The sequence below is a fragment of the Paramormyrops kingsleyae genome, chromosome 2 (genome assembly GCF_048594095.1).
Source record: "Paramormyrops kingsleyae isolate MSU_618 chromosome 2, PKINGS_0.4, whole genome shotgun sequence".
In the NCBI taxonomy this organism is placed as follows: Eukaryota; Metazoa; Chordata; class Actinopteri; order Osteoglossiformes; family Mormyridae; genus Paramormyrops; species Paramormyrops kingsleyae.
In genome coordinates, this window is record NC_132798.1 from 14,364,502 (window position 1) to 14,387,989 (window position 23,488).

At 42.2% G+C, this 23,488-nt stretch overlaps 1 protein-coding gene across 3 annotated transcripts in view; it reads right to left on the reverse strand.

The window, feature by feature from the left end:
• prdm6 (PR domain containing 6) overlaps positions 1-16,719 on the reverse strand; it is a 48,645-nt gene extending 31,926 nt beyond the window's left edge. For 2 of the 3 annotated variants that reach the window (XM_072706210.1, XM_072706228.1), the window contains exons 1-3: positions 16,190-16,719; positions 15,059-15,554; positions 11,997-12,304 (exon numbers count right to left, since the gene is read on the reverse strand). In XM_072706210.1, the coding sequence (XP_072562311.1) occupies positions 11,997-12,304; positions 15,059-15,542 (792 nt within the window). In that variant the 5' untranslated portion in view covers positions 15,543-15,554; positions 16,190-16,719. The remainder of the gene's footprint in view (positions 1-11,996; positions 12,305-15,058; positions 15,555-16,189) is intronic. The other variant, XM_072706221.1, reaches the window with a different exon arrangement.
• Positions 16,720-23,488: the final 6,769 nt, after the last annotated feature.

A 23,488-nucleotide genomic window follows, 5' to 3' on the forward strand; every position in this document is an offset into this window, starting at 1 on the left:
GCCTGCGGTCACGAGGAGCACAATGGCCTGCGGTCACGAGGAGCCCACGGCCTGCTGTCACGAGGAGCACAATGGCCTGCGGTCACGAGGAGCACAATGGCCTGCGGTCACGAGGAGCACATTGGCCTGCGGTCATGAGGAGTATGACGACTTGCAGTCACACAACGGCCTGTGGTCATATGACTCCAATCTGTTAAACTGCAGGGTTTATGTCTGTGTCAGAGCTTGGATACCCGACGAGTGCTGTTTTCATTTACATTACATTTATTTTGCTGATGCTAAAGTGACATATAACTGAGAAAACAGGGTCAGCCAGCCGCTGGAGGAATAGGGGGTTGGGGGTGTCGCTCAGGGCCCAACGGTGACATCACTCTGACACCCACAAGATTCGAGAATCTAATTCAAATTAACTAGTGCTGACTAACTCAGCACTAGGTTTGTTCGCTGAGTTGTTCTTCTCCACCCAGGTTACAAAAATCATGGCTGCACCCAGTATCATGGCTGCACACACACACACACACACATATTTGTAATTATATCTTTGTGGTGACTCTGTTAATTTCTATGGGGAAAACTCTAATCCTAACATGATGACTTTAACCCCCACCCAGCCCTAACCTTAACCATGAGTAACCAAACAAAATACCAGACTTTTTTAGTTTTTGATTGCAGTCACAGATTATTATAAAATGGAGTTTCCTCTTGTGGGGACCAAAAATGTGTGATGTGAAGTTTTTTTTTTTTTTTATCACATTGTGGGGACATTTGTAATTTATATCTGACCCACAGACACAGACATACACACACATGGCTTAAGAGAGAATAAGGTAGGTTTTAAATACACATTCAGCACAAACACACAGTGATGGTGGCCAAGCCAGTCAGAAACAGCCCACTCACTGCCACGGCCCCATGGGCGGCCTGGGATATGCCTGACCCTTCGCTGCGGGCCTCATGGGGGGGGGGGGGGGAGACCACGTCTACTTAAAAACTCCTGACAGTCCATCCGTCTTACTGCCCTTCAGAACAGCAAAACTGTTTGACTCTCCTGATCTGCCCACTTTCATGTTGGCCTCCTTCCAGGCTGTCCCGCTGAGGACCATCTCGTCCTCTCACCCCCCATCTGCCGCCACACCTTCCCTTACATTCACATGCACTGAGATAAAATGGGCCATAAATGCTGGCTTTTGAGCCTTTTTATCGCTGGTTTTTCTCCTGTTCGTGGCTTGGTGCTGATCCGCAGGGACCCGCGGCTCCATCATCTGGATCTCATCTCACTATCAACGCGGCTGAACGTGAGGTCATGTTACTCCAGCCTGCAATACTGGGCCTGAGCTAATGCAGCCAGGAAATCGCGATTCTGACTTTAAGGATGAGCAGCTGGTGAAAATGACATTAGCATGAGGAGAAATCCGAGGGCAGGAAACAGTGCTTAGGGCTGCTTGCAATTATTTGTTTTAGCCACAAAGCTAAAATAGATTTGCATGTTACTGTCAACTTCTTATGCTCCAGGTTCCTACAATCCCGCATAAGAGAAGTGGATGTAGAAAATGGATGGATGGATGCTATCTTTTTAGGTCGAACATAGAACCAGCCAGATCAGGAAAACATAAATGTGGGTAACATGTGGGTAACGGGGCAGACACCATAAACACTTGCAGTTAACAAGCCATTAGTTACGGATTCATAATTTTATAGTTAGGCTGAATTGTAAACTTACGCAATAAAAGAGGTTTTTCCTTCTTTGTTTAGAGGGAAATTAAAGAAATGTTTCTCAGACTGGAAAGCAGTTAAAGTCAGTAAATGGATGACTTAAACAACGATCGATGCCCTCAGAAGCGGAATGAGAGCCAATGAAATGGAGCTGTTCACCTTTCAGAAGAGGGTCTGCATCCATCTGGAAGGCGCCTCCCTTTAGTGTCAGTCCTGCTGGTTGACTGATGCCAATCTGTTACTAAGCACCCAGGCACCAATGACACCTGAGGGATGATGGGATGGCAGGATGGCGGCTGCCTTTCCTTACCATTGCTATCCAGGTCTAGATTTTCCCAAAAATGGTGCCTGCGATCTTGTCCCAGTTCCGGGGTGTATGTACATATTGAAAATCCTTACAGTAAAGACAGATCAGTCCCACGTCGTGTTAATGTGCAAAAACATGGTCAGATAAAACACAGCCTCAACACAGCCTGAGCACAGAATCCAGTCCACTGTCTGCCATGTCTCCTGGCTTCCGTGTCCAGCTGACTGTATTTCCCAGTTGCTTGTTTGGAGGGACTCCAGGGGTAAAAAGCAGCCTCATTTTTGTCCGTTCATGGCTCGGAAAACTCTGCCAGAGGGGGCCCTAATTAATCGATCTTAGTGTCCACAATTTAACAAGTGTGCTTGGTAATAAAACTGAACCCAAATTGCTTTAAAAACTCTCGAGTCTATGCACCAAAGCAACACTTGACTCTTTTTTCTTTCAGTCTGCAAATTATTCATATATTTTAAATCTAACCTGATTACCCAGATTGCTTTCATATTTGTTCCGTGTTGTGAGAGAAGTATCGCCATAAGGAAAGCGTACTTTGGAGCCACTCCGTTGAAGGTCTGTTTACAGCGCCACCTGCAGGAGATTTGTAGTGAATTTGGCCCCTTCTGATCCGCCTCTTCGCTTCCACAGCCCGGCTCTCTGGGCGTCGCCCTTCAAGCCTCTCATTATCCAGACGCCCTGGGTGCGTGAGACACTCATGAAAGCAGGGAGGTCTGAGGAGGAGTGGGGTTAAACAGGGCCCCCAGGCGTCTGCCCCCCACAGATGTTGTAAAACACAACCGTTGGGAAAACACACTTTGATTGATAACAATCACCGTGCGGTAATCTACTGAGGGGAGGCATTGTTACCACTCAAAGCAGGACTCACTGTAAACACCCATAAAGAGGATTGATGATCTTTGGTCTGTCCTTTAACAGACGACTCAGAAGAGGTACGAACGTGAAAACGGTGCTGATCCGCGAGGAATCTGAGGCTACGCATGTGAATGTAACAAGCTCGTACGTACAGGTACTCTAAGAATGGAGCGATCCGTGGCGTGAACTAGGGGTTCCTAACCATTTGATGTCTACATACAGGTTAACTTTGTAAAATAAAAATCATGGACCAAAACAAGATCTGGGGGGAGAGAGGAGGGTACAGGCGAATCGATCGGCAATTTCAGAAGTTTAATCATTTCCATTTCTTTCAGATGCAAACAGAATGAGGGGTCGTAAAAAACTGAAAATATATCATTTATTTTTGTAAATAACCCCCAGAATTTTGTGGCCCAGTGGAATACTGGCCTGGACTGGTACCAGTCGGCAGATCGGGGGTCGGGAACCCCTTGTGTAATGGATCCTCCTTCAGCATCACATCTGCCCTTGGCGCACGTGTGCCAGCGAACCTCTCTCGCTGCATGATGACATCCCGCCTAATTGTGGACGGCCTGCACATCACAGAGAGACATCTGTCAATATCCCCGCTAACAGCTGCCCATAGTGTGAGGAACTGATCAATTTTGTAAATGATGGCGATAATCAAAGCAAGGGGCCGCTTCGTAAATGATGGGACCGGAGGCGTGTCGATGGGGCCCCTCCCGGCAACCACTAATGCTGCGTCGCCACGACAACCATGACAGCGACTGGCATGTCAGCAGCTGGGACGAGACTACAGTATGTGAAAGGTACAGACTCACCGGAAATCCTCATCAACCCAGGTCTGTTTGGTATGTTTGAATCATGTGACCACACTACAGGTAATGTGTTAGAAAGAAGCAATTCTGTTGATACTAAAGTCAGGAGTCTACTTAATACTTCAAAGATTATATTTATAATTGATTATATTTATATTAAATACACCTGGTTAATTACAGCATTATTCTGCACACAGACAGAAAAATGTCTAAATCAACCATGAAAATAGGCTCTTGTTTTGGTAAAGACTTATATCACATGTGGTATAAGGTCCAGTTTGAGGCACAGGGGTAGTCAAGCTACCCCACCCAAGAATGTTATCAAAAACGAGATACGTTTATGATGAGAGCTTTTCACTTGACGAAAGCAGGCCCACAAATCTGAGTACTTAATAAGCACAGGGTCCCTAAGCACACGAGATGCAATGGTCTAGAACAAATATATGAAATGATGTAAACAGATGATGGACGGATATTCGTCATTATTTCACGACCAAGAAGCTTGAACACATTGTTAAAGCTGATGGCTGCATAATTATGCTTTTTTGCCACAATGATTGACCACAGAGACTTAGTTTGAGAAGAAACAAGCCAATTATTACTTAGTCATTTGTAACTCCGGCAGGGACAATTAATCTCACATGCTGGGCTTTGGTTGAATGTGCCGGCCAGTGTGGTAGCAGCTTTACGTTTCCAGATAACCCCCTTCTGCCCCGTTATCCCCCCCCAAGACAGAGATTGGGAGACGATCTCTTCAGAATATAAACAGTGTGGCAGATTTGGGTCACCCAAAATATATTACTTGTAAAAAGGCAATTCTACAGAAAAGTCTACCAGTTTAACTGCCATCATTGTTGGGGTGGGGGGGGGACACATCTGTTAGTGTTTTACTTTACACAACATGACACTCAGAATTGATAAACTGCTGAATTTCAGTATAAATAAAACATAAGGAGGGGGTGAGCGAACAAGAGAGAGCGAGAGAGAGAGAGAGAGGGAGTGAGAGAGGGAGAGAGAGAGAGGGAGAGAGAGAGAGAGAGAGAGAGAGAGAGAGAGAGAGAGAGAGAGAAAGGGGGGACGGGGGACAGGCCCAAAAGAGGAACGGGAGACTACTGCTTCAGGCTCATATTTATTTTTCCTCTGACTGGTAACAGGCAAGACTGGTCTGCTCAGTGCCCCCCTGCCCCCACAGCCCTCCCAGCCATCGATTGGGTGGGGGCAGCCTTGCCGTCACTCCCTTACTTACTGCTCAATCTCCCCCCGCTGACATTTACGGTGCACTGATTGGACCCTGTCACTGCTGGGCCTGTAAATCGTCCCCGAGCAGCTGCGAGCCACCCGCCCCGGCTGCAGAAGGTCCATCCCGCCATCGCTTGACCCCCTGCCCTTATTAGAGCAAGTCAATCAGGACCCCCACAACCCCACCCTCCTGTCACCCCCCCCCCCACCTGGCGAGGTCAGCCCTGCCACACACTCCGGCTAATGGAATGCCACTGCTTATCTGGAGAAACACTTAATCCCAGGTCCAAATGGGTCGGACAGGAAAAGGCCCCGCCGCATACTCAGTAGGGGCCCAGTAGGGGGCGGTACTGCTCTAAACCCCCTGCTTTGGCACTCACCAGACATGATTTAATGACACAGAGGGTGACAAAAACGTTGCCCTGAAGGTGACATCAGCCTAGAAGTGGTTTGTAAGAGGACAGCTGTAAAAAATGTACAAAACTGACCAGAACAGACAAAACAAATTAAAAGACTTATGCTTATCCTGGAGGGAATATCTGCCTGTGGACCTACAAAAAAGGGTAACAGAGGTGATCCGTTCCCAGAATCCTCTTCTCTCACACATTCTTTGGGGACGGGGGGTGGGGCTCAAAAAAATCCGGCAAGAGGCAGCCCAGTACACGGCTGCGATAATGTCACAGGCCGAGCCAAAAGCTTGCATGGACTGGGAAGTGCCAAAACAAAGATGGCCGGTGACACGGTGATGGATCGTCAGAGGACCGGTAACTTTACTTTAATCAAAGCCCTGATATAGAAGAGGAAGGTTCTGGGGGGCCTATAGGGCAAGGCCAGTCACATGCTCCTTAATAGCTGGGGGCCGGAGGCCGGCCGGCCCCGTCGCTCATCATGGAGCGGGTCATGCTTCAGACGCCTCTCAGGGACAACGGACGCCTCGGTGAAACACGAAAATCTGGATCGGGGAACACTAATCATCTCAGCCAGCTGGAGATCGGGAGGAGCTGCCGTGTCCGGCAATTCTCACACTCCGATTTCAGCGTGAGGAATGTCACGCTAATTGGTTAAATACACCATCGAGCTGTCTAATAGCACCAAGATGCATGTGCACGTTCCTCATCCCTTAATGCATCTCCAGCACCTGCGTTCTGATTGTGTCCTGATTCCCGACGGCATACCGCACTTTGTTCTTTAAGCAGCAGCAGAGTCTGCGCACGTCACAGCACTGATTAGGAGGCATGCTAACGACCCTCAGGCTTCACCCTATCAGCCAGGCTGCATATTTTTACTGTAAATCAACCAGACTAGGAATTCTAGGAAGTGACTTGCTTCAGCATATGGGCATTGCAGCTTCCTGTGTGGGTCACAGGTTCAGAACAGCAAAGGATGTTACACGCAGAAGCAATGTAGAAAACAATTCTCACTTTGAGAAATCCAGGACACCATTTTTTTTTTACATTAATTATTATTACTCTTACTATCACTATTACTATTACTATTACTGTCACTATTACTGTTACAGTGTTACTATTACTGTCACTATTACTGTTACAGTGTTACTATTACTGTAACTATTACCGTTACAGTGTTACTATTACTGTTACTATTACCATTACAGTGTTACTATTTTACTACTATATGAATTTCTCCCTACAATCAATAAAGTATATATTTTATAGCCAAAAACACATCCATCCATCCATCCATCTTCTGTACCCACGTGACTTATGCAGGGTCATGGGGGGTCTGGAGTCTATCCCAGAAGCTACGGGTGCATGGCAGGGACCAACCCAGGATGGGGCGTCACAGGTCATTACAGATCTCATATATTACATAAAGTTTTTTTTATTACCCTGAAGGACAGAAAGGCCTTAATTATTTTTTTAAAAGAAACTTCATTTTGTGCATTTGATGTAAATCATTCAAAAAACAATTCTTATAAACAACATTCTTTTCACCAAGGTGCCAGTGTAAAACAGTTTTCACTAAATGTGAATTCTGTGGGTATAGAGTGGATTTTTTTTTCTGGAAATCAGGCTATTCAAATAAGCAAGACAAACAAATTCAGAAGGTGTAAGATGTAACAACAGATAGTCTTCTGGATTGAGGTCCTGGAAAAAAATTCCACTAGGGAAACAGATATAAATCACTTAGCAATCATTTAAAAATCACAGATAAATGCTCAGAAAGTATGTTCTCACTGGGTCCCAAATAAATATCATTAATACGAACTAAATTGGTTCAACTTTCAGCTTTGCGTGTTTTCACTACTGTAAAAATAAACCTGAAAGAAATGTTTATAACATTTGAGAAGAAGATGTTTAGATAGGAAATTCTGAGCGAGCTGATAAAAACAGGCCAGCGTAACGCACTGCTTTCTCACACAACACAGCCGCAGATCGAGGGAAATGGACCAGAAAATAACTTCAGTGACAAATTATGTAGCTTTCTTAGCCAGTGAACCAGTGTTAAACATGTCACCTCCATACTGGTCCGTACAAAACAAAAATGATTTTCCTGGCATGTGGTCGGGGATCTTTTGTATTTCCCAGGAACACCCGATGCTGCCGGTCCAGGTGGTGATGTCATGGATTGGATCGCACGTGCTAGGTGATGCCGAATGCTCTAGGTGTGCCAGCTGCTATTTCTACATCAGACCAATCAAGCAGCCCTGCTCTTTATCTCGTCTGACCCTGTTTCTCAACTACATTCATCTGCTTCTCAACAACCAAACGGTTTTGCCTTGTACTATACAGTTACATTTTACACATCATTAATCCTTTCACTTCCTCCTGCACCATCTCAATTGCAAAATTTCACAAAGTCCTTCCTTCTGGATCTCCATGTATCATAACCCCAACAGACCAAGAATCCCATAATTATCTGCACAGTCAGACACATCCTCCTCCCCCCAACCCCCCCCCCTTTTCTACAGGTGTGCAGCATGGCTCAGAACCTGGTCTGTCGTTATTTTTCTTTCTTCACTGATTATTCCAACACTGTGATACTAAAAATGGGATCCTTTACCTCATCACTCTTGTGACTTGGAAACACAGTGGAGGATCTGGACAGCTTTTAAAAACTTCTCTGCCTCTATTAGGGTTTGTCAGATTTCGCTCATTGTACAGGCTGCCAGGGGCCAGTAACTTTTGCCAACATTTTGAAAGACTGTATCCTCAGACATTAATCAGATATCAGCTAACTAACTAACTAACATGGATTGAAATCAAAGCTGAAACAGAAGATAGTTCCATTCAAATATTAATCTGCTCATAAGCTCTAAGTAAATTAACCTAGTCATTAATCATAATTAAGGTCATGCACAATTAGGTCCTTCTCAGCAGTGTTTTTAAAAAGCATTTTTTTGGCATTAACATTATTGTTAACGTTGCATTTCAGTGAGATGAATGAAATGTTGACACATGCGAAGCTGGGGGTAATGCTGACTGGTTAGTGGGTGGTCAGTCTTACAGTTAAAGGGATCAGAAGTAAAGGAAATGAGATTCATTCCAACCGAGCGAGAAGAAAATTCAGTGATAAGACATTCAGCAGAAATGGGCGCCTCTGGTTCAGTGTGCAGCCAGGAAGCCAATGGCTCTGAGGGCACTGTGTGTCAGAGGGATAGTGCGTTGACAGGCTTTCAGGACGGGCCCGGGGCCCGGGGCCATCACACATTTATAGCTCACGTTATGTGATGGCTGGCAGAGTGTGTCATTGCACACGCATGCATGTCTCCAGTCAGATATCCATCATAAACTGGGATGAAGCTCTTTCCCGTTTCCCTTCCTAAAACTGGAATATGGTTTATAAAAAGAAGACAATATCTGTTACAGACTTAGCACATGCCTCATTGGTGTCAGACGGGAATGTAGTGCTGTAAAATGTGTTTTCCTTGCTAATGATCTTGCAATTAGTGCAGAATGAAAAGCAAGGAAATAGGTCCTCGCAGATACCATGTGAACTCTGTGCCAAACTTGGTCATGTGACAGACGAGGTCACTGTCTAGCTGCTATTTTATGTTTAATGTTATTTTAAACTTGCCGTTTAAACTTGTTATCACCATGTGATATACAGGGGAAAATATAAATCAATAATATTAGAAATGACAATTATAAAAATGTAACATTAGAATCTTCAATGCTCACTATACTGATAAAATATACAAAACAATGCATTGTAAATCTCAAAAACAAACATTATACTAATTATGATCTTCAATAAATACCCCTGAAAGTCAAGATGATTTAGCTTTAACAGAAAAATATACTTTTTATTATGCCGATGGTGTTTGATAAGTAATCACATGCTTAATGCAGAATCCACTGTCTGATACCAAGATATTGAGATGACTGGGATGATTTAAATAATGCTATGACCCAAAATGTAAAGTAGGACGACAGTCCCACCAACCAAAACCTGGTGAAAATACGAACATCGCAATCAGCCAATTCAAAGAAAGACACTAAAAACTATTTTTTAAAAATTGCTAACAGCTTGTAGATCCGGAAAATCACAATTTCAACTTTCACGCATATATGATCTGAGCTGAATTCAGTTCAAGTTACTTTTCTAGGTCACATAAAAAGTAATTGATCACAAGCACATATATATTTTTACATAAAATGATGGGACATACAAGGTAGGACTTTGTCCGTACACTGTCCTAATCGCTTTATTAAGCTTGTATACAAACAAACACACACACACATGCACACACAGATGAATTGCCTATATCATTGTGGGCATAACCCTAATCCCAACTATGACAACTTTAACCTTAACCATAAATAACCAAACAAAATACACAACTTTTGGCAGTTTTAGTTTTTTGATTGCAATCGGAAATTTTTATAAAAATGAGTTTCCTCTCGTGGGGACCAAAAAATTGTTCCCTCAAGGTCAAAACTACAGGTTTTTATCACAATGTGGGTACATTTAGTTCCCACAATGTAATGTATTCATAACCCACAAACACACACCCATATACAGATGAGAGGACGTTGTGAGTCGGTGCTGCATGGGGATGGTGTCTAACTGCTCAAACACTGGGGCGCTCTTTCGGAGCTTAGCAGGGGTCAGGTGCCTCACAAGGAGTGCAAAATGTACTCCATGTGATCCATCTAACACTCTCACCACCCCCTGTAGGCAGCGCACCTCATACCCCAATGAACAAAGGAAATTAATTCATCTTAAAAACTGACTAGAGAGTGACTAACACAAACACTCCAGGACTTGAATGAGTGCTTGGTTATTTCGGCAGCACATTGACAGACACACTGTGCCGGGATTTTAATACACGCTGTTATACCTCCAGTTCCGGAGGCACCAGTGACACAGAAAACACGGTGACTGCGAGTGAATTCCACCACCACAGCTACAAACAGCTACAAACCCCATATTGGCTCTCCCCATTACAAATTCCCCCCCATCCTGAAAAGTGCTAAATTTCTCCGCGATCCCCACTGCGTCCAGCTGGAGAACAGGCAGGGGATCTAACGCTAAATACCCAGCTTCAGTTGACAGGAAATGTAAAACTTCTTCCCCAAGATATCTGTTTCATCTCCTATAAGTAACTAAATAAAGCAACAGCTGGCCCACAGTCAATTACGCCCCGGTTCTGACTCGGGGTAGCCATTCTCGCTGTCCTTCTGTTAGCGGTGACTGACTCAACCCTTCAGTTCACATCCAAGAACAAAAACACGCAGGTTCCAGGATGGATTTGCTGTGTGTCCCCTTAATGCTCTGCTGTATGAACTGGCAACATGCAGCATTTTTAAGGCCACTGCCCTCTAACCAGATGAATACTATCATAAAATAGTGCAACACATGTAAGCGTTGGCCTTGTCTCCCCTCCACACAGCCCAGCTTTGTTTAAAAGGCTGGAATTTTTACAGCCACTCAGTGCTTGTGGATGGCACAGGATTGGCAGCCCAAAACTGACTGACAGGTTGACCCTCCAATGAGCCTTTCCGGCAATGCTTCCATCTACACCTTTTGCCAGACCAATTAAAGGTTTTTCTAGCTTATGAGTATAGCATATAGCAGTATAGCGGGGGCCTTATAAAAGCATTGATTTGAACTGGGCCCTGGAAAGGTACGGAGTGGAGTTTCATCAAAGAGGCTGTCAGACAGTGCCTGTTAATCATTTGAATATAGCCACTATTTCTCAGGCTCTGGATATAAGACAGAAGAGTGACCTGAACATTAAACCCTGTTCATGTATAAGGGGGCCACAAACGGTCAAGACCTGTGCGTCCAGGTCTGGATGCCAGTAGCCTGTGTGTGACATCAGGTTGTTTACCATGGGGTTGTAAATAAATCACACAGATTACTGTTACACTGCTTTAAGAGAGCTGACTGCTGTCGGGTCTGTCATTAAATGTACCCATTAAAGGAAGAATGCATTGATTTTTTCCCTAAATATTGTTCAGATGTAACTCTCACTTGTGTTCCAAACACTAGGGCCACCATAGCAGCGGACGACGGTGGAAGTGTCACGGTATCCATAAGTAAGGCCGAGCCGCAGGTCCTCGCTATCGAGAGGCAGTGCTGTGCTGATTGTCTTTACACCCTCAAGTGGAACGTGAGCACAGGGAGAGTTTCACAGTATGGGAAGCCCATGACCTTCTGGTGGATAACTACCACAGCAATACTGCAGTCCACACACGAACCATGTAGGAACCACGCACATATCACGTGGGTACCACGCACGGATCATGTGGGTACTACACACAGACCACGTGGGTCCTATACACTGACCATGTGAGGACTGTACACGGACCATGTGGTTCCATACACTGACCATGTGGGTCCCATATACAGACCACGTGAGGACTGTACACGGACCATGTGGTTCCATACACTGACCATGTGGGTCCCATATACAGACCACGTGAGGACTGTACACAGACCATGTGGTTCCATACACTGACCATGTGGGTCCCATATACAGACCATGTGAGGACTGTACACGGACCATGTGGTTCCATACATTGACCATGTGGGTCCCATATACAGACCATGTGAGGACTATACGCAGACCACGGCAGACTCACCTCCCACAGGTGCCGTGTGTTCCGGGTGATTCCTGCCTGCACCTTGTCCAGAAGCAGCGGCACCCCCTGGAAGGGCCCGATCCAGGTGCCCTGGGGGATGCGCTGAGCAGCACAGATGCCGTAACCCAGGCCGGGCACGGTGCTGGTGCAGAGGCAGACCTCGCGGGGCAGGTCGCGCAGCCACTCGGGCACCTCAGGGGGCGGCACCACGGCCGACGCACTGCTGGTCCCCACTAGCCGGCGCAGCGAGTGCAGGGGGCCATGCATGGGGCATTCTCCGTTCCGGTTGTCCGCACACATGTCGCAGCCTACGAGGATGGGGGTGGGGGACAGTGGTGTCACAGCGGTCACACACGACCTGGTTCCGTTCCTGCATGAAGCCACGCCACCAAGTTCGCTAAGAGCGTGGAGCTTTTAGCACAAACGGCCTGATCCTATGGCTGCCTACACAACAGCAAGATGCTTCATTGATGCTTCTTCTGGGCAAACTGAAATGTCGCACAGCTATATGAAAATCACATCTGCCGCAAAATTAAAGGAGACTTGCCATTCATTTATTTTGTTTTGGTTTGCTTGTTGTTGTTTGTTTTACATTGTAGGTGCAGTTAAATGGTTTGTCAATATGCATTACCTGTTATTAATTTTAAATTATTAATAATATGGATCATAACATACAGCCTCCACTTTTTAGTAGGAATTATCCAGCCAAATGGGTGCATATTTCGTATAGCCGCCTTTAAATAAAACAATTCTTTCAAAATTGTGCGTCTTGCATCAAATGGATCAAGCCGAAATTATATTAACGTAATTATTTTGTTTTATTCCTGCGTTAACGGCCTTAGTGGTAACAACGGTAAATGGATGAAATTAAAAAAAAAAAAACTTCTTTTATATACTGTGTATATATATATATATATATATATATATATATATACGCACACACACACACACACACTTTCTATTGTGTTCACCACTACGTAGGCCTATACATGCGGAAATATCGCCTTAAGTTTCGTGTAATTAACTTTTTGAACCTGCCAAATAAAAACTTATTTACGTTAATATTTAAAATAATTCAGTTTAAAGGTCAATTCATTGCCTTGAACTGAACGGCTCATTTCACCCACGTCTCACTCGCCAATAACCTTAAAACACTGATAGCGCAACCAATTTTACGGTTTTTAACTTTTTTGTTAATCTACATAATTTACTATAACAACACCTGATAAGGAATAGCCCGCAGGCAGGACACACTTTATTGAAATTAATGGTCCCGCTGTTTAGTGCCTAGGTATCTGGCTTCAGCTGAACACCCCCCAAACTGCCCTCTACGGCGCGTAATTTCGCTTGTCCACCCGGAGGTGAGCGCCGCTGATCTCATTCGCAACGGGAAACCACGCAAATAAAGCATCAGGGCGAATTATGTGTTTCCTTGTCTAATACAGACTTTGGTCGCGTTAAAAATGACTGAGGTGGCTTTGAAATATGGGCCGGGAGCACTGAACGTAGATAAAGTAGTCTCCACGTCCCCAGAGACTCCCATATACCATGTTCGGATGATGAATAGAGGCCGATGGAGGAGATCGATCTCTGATCCACACTCACTCTACTCTCTTCTACAAAACTATACAGCAATTAATTGTGGCTTGTCCCCCCATACTTCATCTCCTTGTGGCACATATCGATGGAGATTACTGCTGATGGGCCGTTTTATCACCTTAAATAAACAGTCACCCCTTTTTTAAACCTCGCTTTAAAATAGCGCCTTATATCTATCTCTTTTGCCATGTTTATCGTACACAGTTTGGAGGATGAATGGTATATTTTAAAAGCCACTAATTCTATAACAAATCATATTTAATTTTTATTATATTAATAATATTTTCCATATGCAACCTTGAATATATACAATTTTTTAGGTATTTCTGTTTTTATATTTTCATGTAGACGTATGGAGTGTGTCAATTAATATATTCATAAACTGCAGGGCATGATGATGTCATGCCTTAAAAACAATCATTTGCTGTTCGTCATTATATATATATAATTATTTTTTATTTTTTTTAAGCGATGCACATCATTCTAAAAAGTGCAGATCGGGAAATGACACACGACACAGGCCTACCACTAAATAGTATTTAAAATTCCAATTTCGTTTCGTCTATTTACGGTTGCTGCTTCTTCGCTATTCGCAATTCTTCAATTTTCCCATTGAATTTGACAAATTAATCTGACCACAATGAATGTTAGGCCTATTTACAGAACATTTTATGGATCTTGTTAAAAGTGACTTTTAATATCATTGTGCTGAACATAAGGCACTTATTTTTTTACTTTGATCTGCATTTCTTGTCAAAACTATATCCAAAGGCGGAAGAAACAGCCCATCACTGTTGAAACTGGCCCTCTTCTAACTCTTCAATTGAGTTTATTTTCACTTCAAACATGCTTATTTATATAATTAATGTCATTTACTGCAGTGACCATCACACACATGCGACAGCACGCGCATACAAAACAGCGTTTAAAATAATGATCACAACGCATATTATAACATTCAAAATGAACTTATTTAAAGAAAATGTTAGAATAATTGTTGACTAAACCTGAAATATAACCGCAATTTTATGATAACAATAAGTTGTGTTTTAGGGAATGGAATAATCAGGCAATTTTAAAACGCCCCATTCTGAATAAACAGTGAACAGGAGGGAACTTTCAAGACATTTTGGTTTAATTTAAATGATAATCATAGCGGCCTTACATTTTCCGCACTCGTCCAATGCTGAATAAATATTTACTGCGAAAATGTTATTCACGTTGCTGCTTTAGGCAGTCAGCAGCAGGCAAATATTTATATTAAAATCTGTTATTTTTTATTGTTACTATAGGAATGGACCTTTAATAATATTGAGCATTCGGCCGCATATTTAATTTACATGGGCATTAATCTAGCCCTATAATACAAAACAAAGTTTCCGTTTCTGCAAACATGCCGGTATAATCTACAAGTGATTCAATTGCTTAGACACACATGTAAATATTTATGTTTATATACATACGATTATTGGGGTCGCCGGCGTGGTTGTTCAGCGGAATTATCTCCATCCTCTGCTGTCCGTAGAGGTAGTAATCTAACTCCTCGGAAGTGAATTTAAACCTTGATCCTCTGTCATTTTTACTGCTGGTCTGCAAACAAACGTCTTTTGGCTGGGGGTTGGTGTTCGCTGATGAGGGGATGTCGCTGCATAGCGTCTGTCCGAAAAGTGTTATCTGCGGCACGGATATCTGAGTAAGACCAGCGAGCGACGATACCGAAGTGGTGGAAGAGGTCGAGGACGGCGTCAAAGCCGCCGAGGCGGAAGAGATGAGGCTGGGGCGCTGGCGGAGACTTTCCACTGAAATAGGCGTCCTCTCGGGCGGCTGGAGCTGCGCAAGGGTCCCGTTCTTCAGCTGGCTTTGGGGGAAAAGCTGCTGCCAGTGCTGGATGTACGACGGGTCCACTTTTAGAAAAGCAGATCCGCTCGGGTCACCGGGTTTCAGCATCTCCAAGCGCGGCTGCAACGCGCAACAAACTGTAAGTTTATATATATATATATATATATATATATATATATATATATATATATATATATATATATATATATATATATATTGTATACATATATATGTATATAAAATTCTTAATACGAAAAGTGAAACTCCCGTTTTATATTGGTTAAGTAACTTATTCATTTTAATCTATTTCATTTAACTAGTTTTGCCTTCGAAAGTATTGGGTGCAAACTGTCCACATAAGAAACCAGTTAGGCGAAGATTTCAAAACATTTTCAACAAATATTTAATAACTAGTTATCGATAAATTGTTTGCAATGTCTTCAAGTACAAGTATTAATAAAGCAAACAACGTGCACTGGTCATCTAATAACCCCAGTAGAAGTAATAGTAGTTGTAGTATTAGTAATAATAATAATTAAAATTATAATATTATAGCATGCAAAGTTAAATGCATGCATGGAACATATAGGTCTCGCGGCGTTCACTACTTCGTATAAATTCCATAATCCTCCCCGGCTCCATAAAGATCCTGGGCTGAGTCGAACAATCGACGATGCGCATACTTTTACGAGTTAACGTCTACATTTCTTTTCCCAATATTGGTATACTGAGATCAAAAGCAAAGTTACACTCACCCAGTTTACGGGAAAAGTAAGCAATATTCGCCCCTCGCAGCGCTTTCCAATTTTTTCCCCAGCCTGCTACACCATAATCGCGCAGACTGGACGCTTCGCCGTGTTTGTTACCCCAGCCCCGTTTCAAGTACAACATCAGCTCCCCCCTCCAGGAAGGACACGTGGGTTTTACGACAGCACAACACGCTCGGGACGTGGTGCTCTTACCGGCCCGAAAATGCAGCGCACATCTGTCTCTGCCAAAACTCTACCTATATTTTTTGGGGCTTTTAAAACACAATCTTAGGCGAGCTTTAAGCAAAACATGCCAGAAAAATACAAGCTGCAGTACACTGTTTTGAGTCACTTAAATTTAAGGTGCTGTATTTGTAAATAATTATTGAAAATAGTGCATTTAATAGGCCTAGAATAAGAGTGCACATCAGGACAAGGTTTTCATAAAAATACTCAGATTGAGTCATTGTTATTTAGTTGTATTTATTTAATAAGTGTTACGCGTCGATGTTTTATTTATGATGTATTGCTTCCTGCAGATTGCGCTACGCACAGTCGTTACCGAAACCCGGCGTTTCCCAGCCGCCCTCAGACGCTTGAGAAAGTTACTGCTGCTGAGATAGTGTCTGCGTGTCTAAATCTGGGCCGTTTGCGCGATTCTTTCCAGAGTGGCGCTAAAATGTTTTGACTGGCGTCAATTTGACAAGGCCATCCGTCATCTCTCGCCCTCTGCGGAGTGATAGCAAAGCAAAACACAAACATAATCGTCTGAAAATGAATTCTTAGTCTAAGAAACCACCATTTCACTGTACAAGAATGTGAGTAATAACACAGACACCAAATGTCCTCGTACATTAAAGGCATTTTTCTTCGGAGGACTGCAGCGCGTTTCCCAGTCAGCCCTCCGCGGCTTGAACCGGGACAAGTGCAGTTTTTATTGTTCACACTTTACATCGATCAAATTTGTCACTGTGGGGCATTTAATTAATAACAGTTTAGCGCGCTGCTTTTACACATGTATTCAGACAGCCGTTATCTGGGATCTACCCCTACGTCGGATGCTGATTTAGGAAACGTATAGTTTCTCTTTAAAACAGCCCTCGATAGGTCAATACCCGCTAAAGTTGAAAACGTTCCCGTACTTTACAGTGCGTTCATGTAATATCACGTACACTTGCATTTATAAAAACAGTGTTTCGTCGCAAATCATGTCTGTCATTACCAATATTAACTGAAAGCAGTGAAAATATTTGCAATGCTTTGGAAGCGTGCGAATGGAGAAGCTGTCCGTTAACTAGGCCCCCTGGGAGCTGAACCCCGCCACAGCGAGCGTGTATGTCACGGTCTTCGTGGACCGTTAACTCCAACAGATTATATTTATTACATTTTAACCGCGAACGCAGTAAGTCATTTTGTTTCTCCCTAATTATTAGGCATATTTGTAAAACATCCTGCACTATTTTACCTGGCAATGGCCAGTAGTAGTTGCAATAATAGGCCTAATAATTGTAATAATAATAATTATTACATTTTTTATTTGGGCCTCGCAAAATATGTGGACTTTGAAAAAGTATGTCAGTTATGTGTGTTCGGTTTATTTTAGGATCACGTTTCGTACCCTCGCTACATTCTTTTGTTGTTTTCGTTTTTTAAAAGAGCGAGAGTAATTACGCGGACATATAAGGATTAAATTAGGCCTGTATGTATACAGCACTACGCTAAGTACAATCATTATAACCATTAGGTATAGTATAAGCTGATGATTAAAAAAAAAAGTGAAATTTTCTGTTGTGGGGAAACCCAATTCGAACTTATTTCCTACACGAATTTTTTTGTTAAAATGAGTACAATGCAATTATAGGGAATACGTAGGGTGTTTTTTGATTGATTAATGATGGCTAAAGTAAAACACGCTGGAGTGGGAGCTTGGATCAATAAATTAACTGCCGAAATTCATCATTTTCTTTGGAAAAATAATGTAATTATTGAGCCATATTGTATCCACGGCATAACGGGTTTATATATTTGCATACTTGACTTTAAAGCGCTGGGATAGGTGTCTCCTGTATTTGCATACTGTATGCCGTTTGACATTCAATTAAAACGTTTACATTTCTTGTTAATTAATTCGCCTGATGGCTGCAAGACAAATGGACGGGCTACTTTGACAGGAGTCCGATAAAGAATTCAGCCGCCTCTCTCGGTGCCCCGGGTGTCTCCTGATTATGGTGCTAAGGTCATGGGTTGCTGGGTATATAATTCATTAATATAGACGTATATTCAGATGGGACTTGGTGATACGCAATTTCTTTGCATCATCAGGTTTAAACTTCTTCCATCAGGCGTAAGTGTTCGGCAAGCGTGAAATAAATGCCCTTGATATCGGCCTGCCTAACATGTTTTAAACATATTTTGGATATTTATTTATAGTAACAGCTATTTACCGCTTATGCCATGCTCGTCAATATTCTGGCCCGGCAAAAATACATTTAAAAAAAAAATAAAATCAGTAGGCCAGAGATTTCCGCATGTCAGCATTTAGGAAAACCATAACGTTTTATGCATAATCAAAGTAAAACGCGTAATTTCCATGCAAAATAATTATTTTTATACATATATGTGGTATGTCAGTTTTCATTCAAATATCAAACGCATTTTTTCTCAGATATTCTGATAAAAAATCTGAAGCAAATTCATTCGCAACTGATTTTTTAAATGTTATTTTTATAGCCTTTGTTAATTGACGTTTGAACTCCATTTTCATTAAAAAAAAATAAATGATCATTGATTATTGTGTTATTTGAAATTATAACATTGCTAACAGTATATTTTTACGGTTTCGGTTAGCGAATTTCTAATAATTATACTCGTTAGACAAAAGGCGTCCTAACACTGTTTCTGAACGTATCTGTGACGCAGATAAGCTGCGTCAGTAATAAAATTAGTCCGATCATTTTCACCGAATAAGAGAGTGAATCTGTTAGCGATGCGCGCAGCTCCAGCCATGAGAATTCAGCGGCGACACGGAGACCAACCCAAGGGGGCGCAGCGACCCTGGCTGTCAATGCACACGAATTCGTAAACTTTGAAAACGCTTCTTCAACGGAATTAAACCTCACAAAACGACCGTGTTTAGGCTCATTAGAGACTGAAAGCTGCTTCATGTAATTTTGGGATTTTGTGCTTTTAAAAATATCTTTACAAATCTCACTGACTTGTTGCTGAAATACTGAATGAATCAAATATTTTTTAATCCCCGTTTATCCTATTGAGTGTGACGCTTAGCCATAATAATTATAATAATTATCATTATTGTTGTTGTTATTTTTATTAATAGTAGTAGCATTTCAGTTGAGGGTGATGTTGATGTTCATAAGATGAACAAAAATAATCACAATAATAAAAAATTCAATTTTACAATGAAGTTAATCACTGGACTTACTGGATTCAGTAGATCACCTTTCGGAATAAAGACTCTGCCCTCCGGGACTTCAGCTGTATGCTTCCCTCTGTCCTATAAGCTCCACAAGACCATTAAGTCAATCTTACTTCTTATCTGGGGCAAACTGGATACTATTGTAGAAAGGACAAAAAGAAAATCTTATCATTTTCCTGCTAGCCCTCTGGGGCTGTTGGCCAGGGGGGGCTGCAGTGTTTCACACCAATTCTAAATGCTGCTATAACAACTCTCATCAAAACCACTGTGCCTTTGGGCTTAACAGTAACTTAAAAAGCAAAGTATTTTAAATGGGCTTAGACAGAATTAATCAATCACGGCTCTTATCAGACCCTGGGACTCAGAATAAGGCTTATAAAGGTACATTTTATTTATTAAAAGGTCCCAAAAAAAACATTAGAATTCACGCACAGCGGCTTGATCAGTTGTGCTTTATGTTCGGCTTTAGCTGGCTCATTCCAGCAGGCTGTGGTGGGACACTGGAGCTGTTCAGCTCTGGGGGCTGCATGCCTCACCAGCTACCTGTGCATCACACACGCGCACACACACACGTGCACGAGTGTGCAAATAGCACCAGCCTCTCCCTTAATGTCCTCTTTGACTGACAGTGGGGTACAGCCAGTATAGATCTATACTCATGTACACTTTCAGTAAAGAGTTAGAAATTATGAACGACTTACAGAGGAGTCACTCGTGTTTTATACTACAAAGGCTTAATTTTTTTTTTCCCAGGAGAAATAACTGATTAGCTTCACTCATTAACCCTGACAATTACAACACTGAACGTACCAAAATAAAATAATTTCTAAAGAAAACTATCAATTCTGAAACCGTAAATATTTTGTGTTTTAATTCGTTTCACCACTAGTAATAATACGAAAGTAACCTCCTGATTTGTTTCTTTATCTGTCCATGCTCAAGTATGTATCCAACAGAAGGATCTTCACTCAGATTAAGTAAATCTACAAATGCTGCTTGGAAACTTACACACTGAGAACTCAAGCAGGACTGTGACACACCTAGAACTTAAACAGGACTGTTACTGAGATGTCAAACAGAATTTTTACACAATGAGAAATGAAACATAACTATTATGCACTGAAAATTCAAGTAGGATTGTTACACACTGAGAACTCAAACTGGACTGTTAAACATGGAGAACGTAAACAGAACTCTTACACACTGAGAACTCAAACTGGACTGTTAAATACTGAGAACGTAAACAGAACTCTTACACACTGAGAACTCAGACTGGACTGTCAAATATTGAAAACTCAAACAGAACTCTTACACACTGAAAACTCAAATTGGACTGTTGAATACTGAGAACATAAACAGAACTCTTACACATTAAGAATTCAAACTGGACTGTGAAATACTGAGAACTCAAACAACTCTTACAAACTGAGACCTCAAACAGGACTGTCACACATGGAGAAATAAAATAGGACCGTTACACACTGAGACCTCAAACAGGACTCTTGCACACTAAGACCTCAAATAGCACTGCCACACAAGGAGAATTAAAAGAGGACCTTTACACACTGAGAACTGAAACAGGACTCTTAAACACTAAGATCTCAAACAGGACTGTCACACAAGGAGAATTAAAAGAGGACCTTTACACACTGAGAACTGAAACAGGACTCTTAAACACTAAGACCTCAAACAGGACTGTCACACAAGGAGAATTAAAAGAGGACCTTTACACACTGAGAACTGAAACAGGACTCTTAAACACTAAGACCTCAAACAGGACTGTCACACAAGGAGAATTAAAAGAGGACCTTTACACACTGAGAACTGAAACAGGACTCTTAAACACTAAGCATTCTAACAGGACTCATGCACAATGAGAATGTGACTGTACTATTAGGTGTCTTGCCTCTAGGTATTTGAGGAATTATTCCCAAATATGGGAATGAATGAATGACATTAAAATGATACACTCCTCCTGGCTCAGTATATTATGCTGAATGGAACAGGGCATCTTGCCATCCTACTATATGATTGGCTAAATCCTTGATTGTTGGAATTTTTACATTTAGAGAGTGCTATTGTCAAAACTGCCGATTGCGGACATTTTTCTTTGTTGCAGTGCTCATCATGGAGTCCACTCAGGAGGCTATCACTGACAACTTACATCACCCTGTCTGTGGTCTGTAGGGAGACAATTGGAGAAAACACAAGAAGTGGACACACTTGCCTCACAGAGACAGCCACTACAACGGCACCCTACAGAAACAAATTTAAAGCAGGTACAAAGCAGGAGGATAGAGATCAAGAAACAGTACCTATAAGTATCTATAAGTATCTATAGTACCTATAAGTATCTATAGTATCTATGAGGTTGAACACAGTCTTAGATAAGATTACAGGGCAGTTTGAGTTTAAGTTCATTGTTCCTGTATTCTTGACAAAGGGTGCATAGACACTGCAGACAGCTGAGCTGAATACAGACATCAGGAGGGTTCCCTCCCTTTTTTATATACTACTACTAATTTATTTTTCCCAGAGGTCCAAATTGCATCAGTTACACGGAGCCAACCGACCCCATCTGACATGGAGGGGGGGTCAGATGTGCAGTCCAGATTATATTGTGTCCCGATCCTGATCCGGACCAGAGTCTGCCATTTCAGTACCCTTGAGCACTGCGCTAGTTGTTTGATCCACCTGTGTCCTTTCTCATGTCTTGGTTATCTACTGAACAGGTTTATCTACCTCTGCTTTCCCTTTTTATAGGTTCTGCTGTCTTTATTACTTTTTGATGGATTCCTGATCCCCTTATAATCAGAACATGAGAGACTTCATGGATGCAGTATCATGTTTTACAGGAGTGTGTCTTTATAAAGACCCAATAAACTAGCACATAGGTTACAATAGGCTACTCACTTTGCTATGAGAATACATGTTTAAGTGATATATTTCTAGGCAAGCTCTCCAAAATCCATTTTCTTTCTCATAGGGACTTTCCTTTCTATTTGGGCCAGCTACTTTCATACTTTATGACATCATATGACTGCATAGCCGTCCTTCTGCCCTTCCTGGGTTTGGCCTGTGCTCATCAAAGAAGACAACCAGCTTTGACAAAGTGCAGATGATGCTCCCTGAATCCATCCCATATTTTCCCAGGTTTGGGTGTCCGTTCTGCTGGTCTCCCAAGACCCCTCAGTTGACCACAACATGAACCTCCTTATCCTATCAAGTGTATAATTACACATTTGCAGAATAAGCATTGATATTCGTAGTGCACGCACTGGTTATTCAAGTAACCTTAGGTAGACACATGATTTTCCTTTCCACAAAACACATCCTAGGTCATCTGATTTCCTTTCATTCTACACCTTTGTCACCGCTGGTATGACATGTAAGTCACATGGCAATGCTGGCCTATAGCCTGGGTGTCGGAGGGGCACGGACACCCTGGCAGATTCTGGGGACCAGCACTACCCATGGGCACAATATTTCATGGGGGCTGGAATTTCTAGCGATTCCTCCAACTAAACAAAGGATGCATAAAGAATGTAAGTAGTCAGGAATGGGCTACTTCACACACAGGGATATGATTTAATTAATAATAAAGATTTTTCAGTGTTCTTTTTTTGTTGTTTACCTAAATCATGTTTGCATTTATTTAATTGTTTGTCTATTTGTTTGGGTTTTTTTTTATTCGTTTTTTGTAATTTAAAAGTAACATTATTATGGAGGTATGTCCGGTCTATGCTAAAGCCTAATTTCATATCCAGGATTTTTTGGTTTACAAGTAATAATATCACAACTAAAAAAGGAGTTTTAGCACCTCCTTTTGACTGGCGTGTTGCCTCTACTTGACGGCAGACCGCACAGTA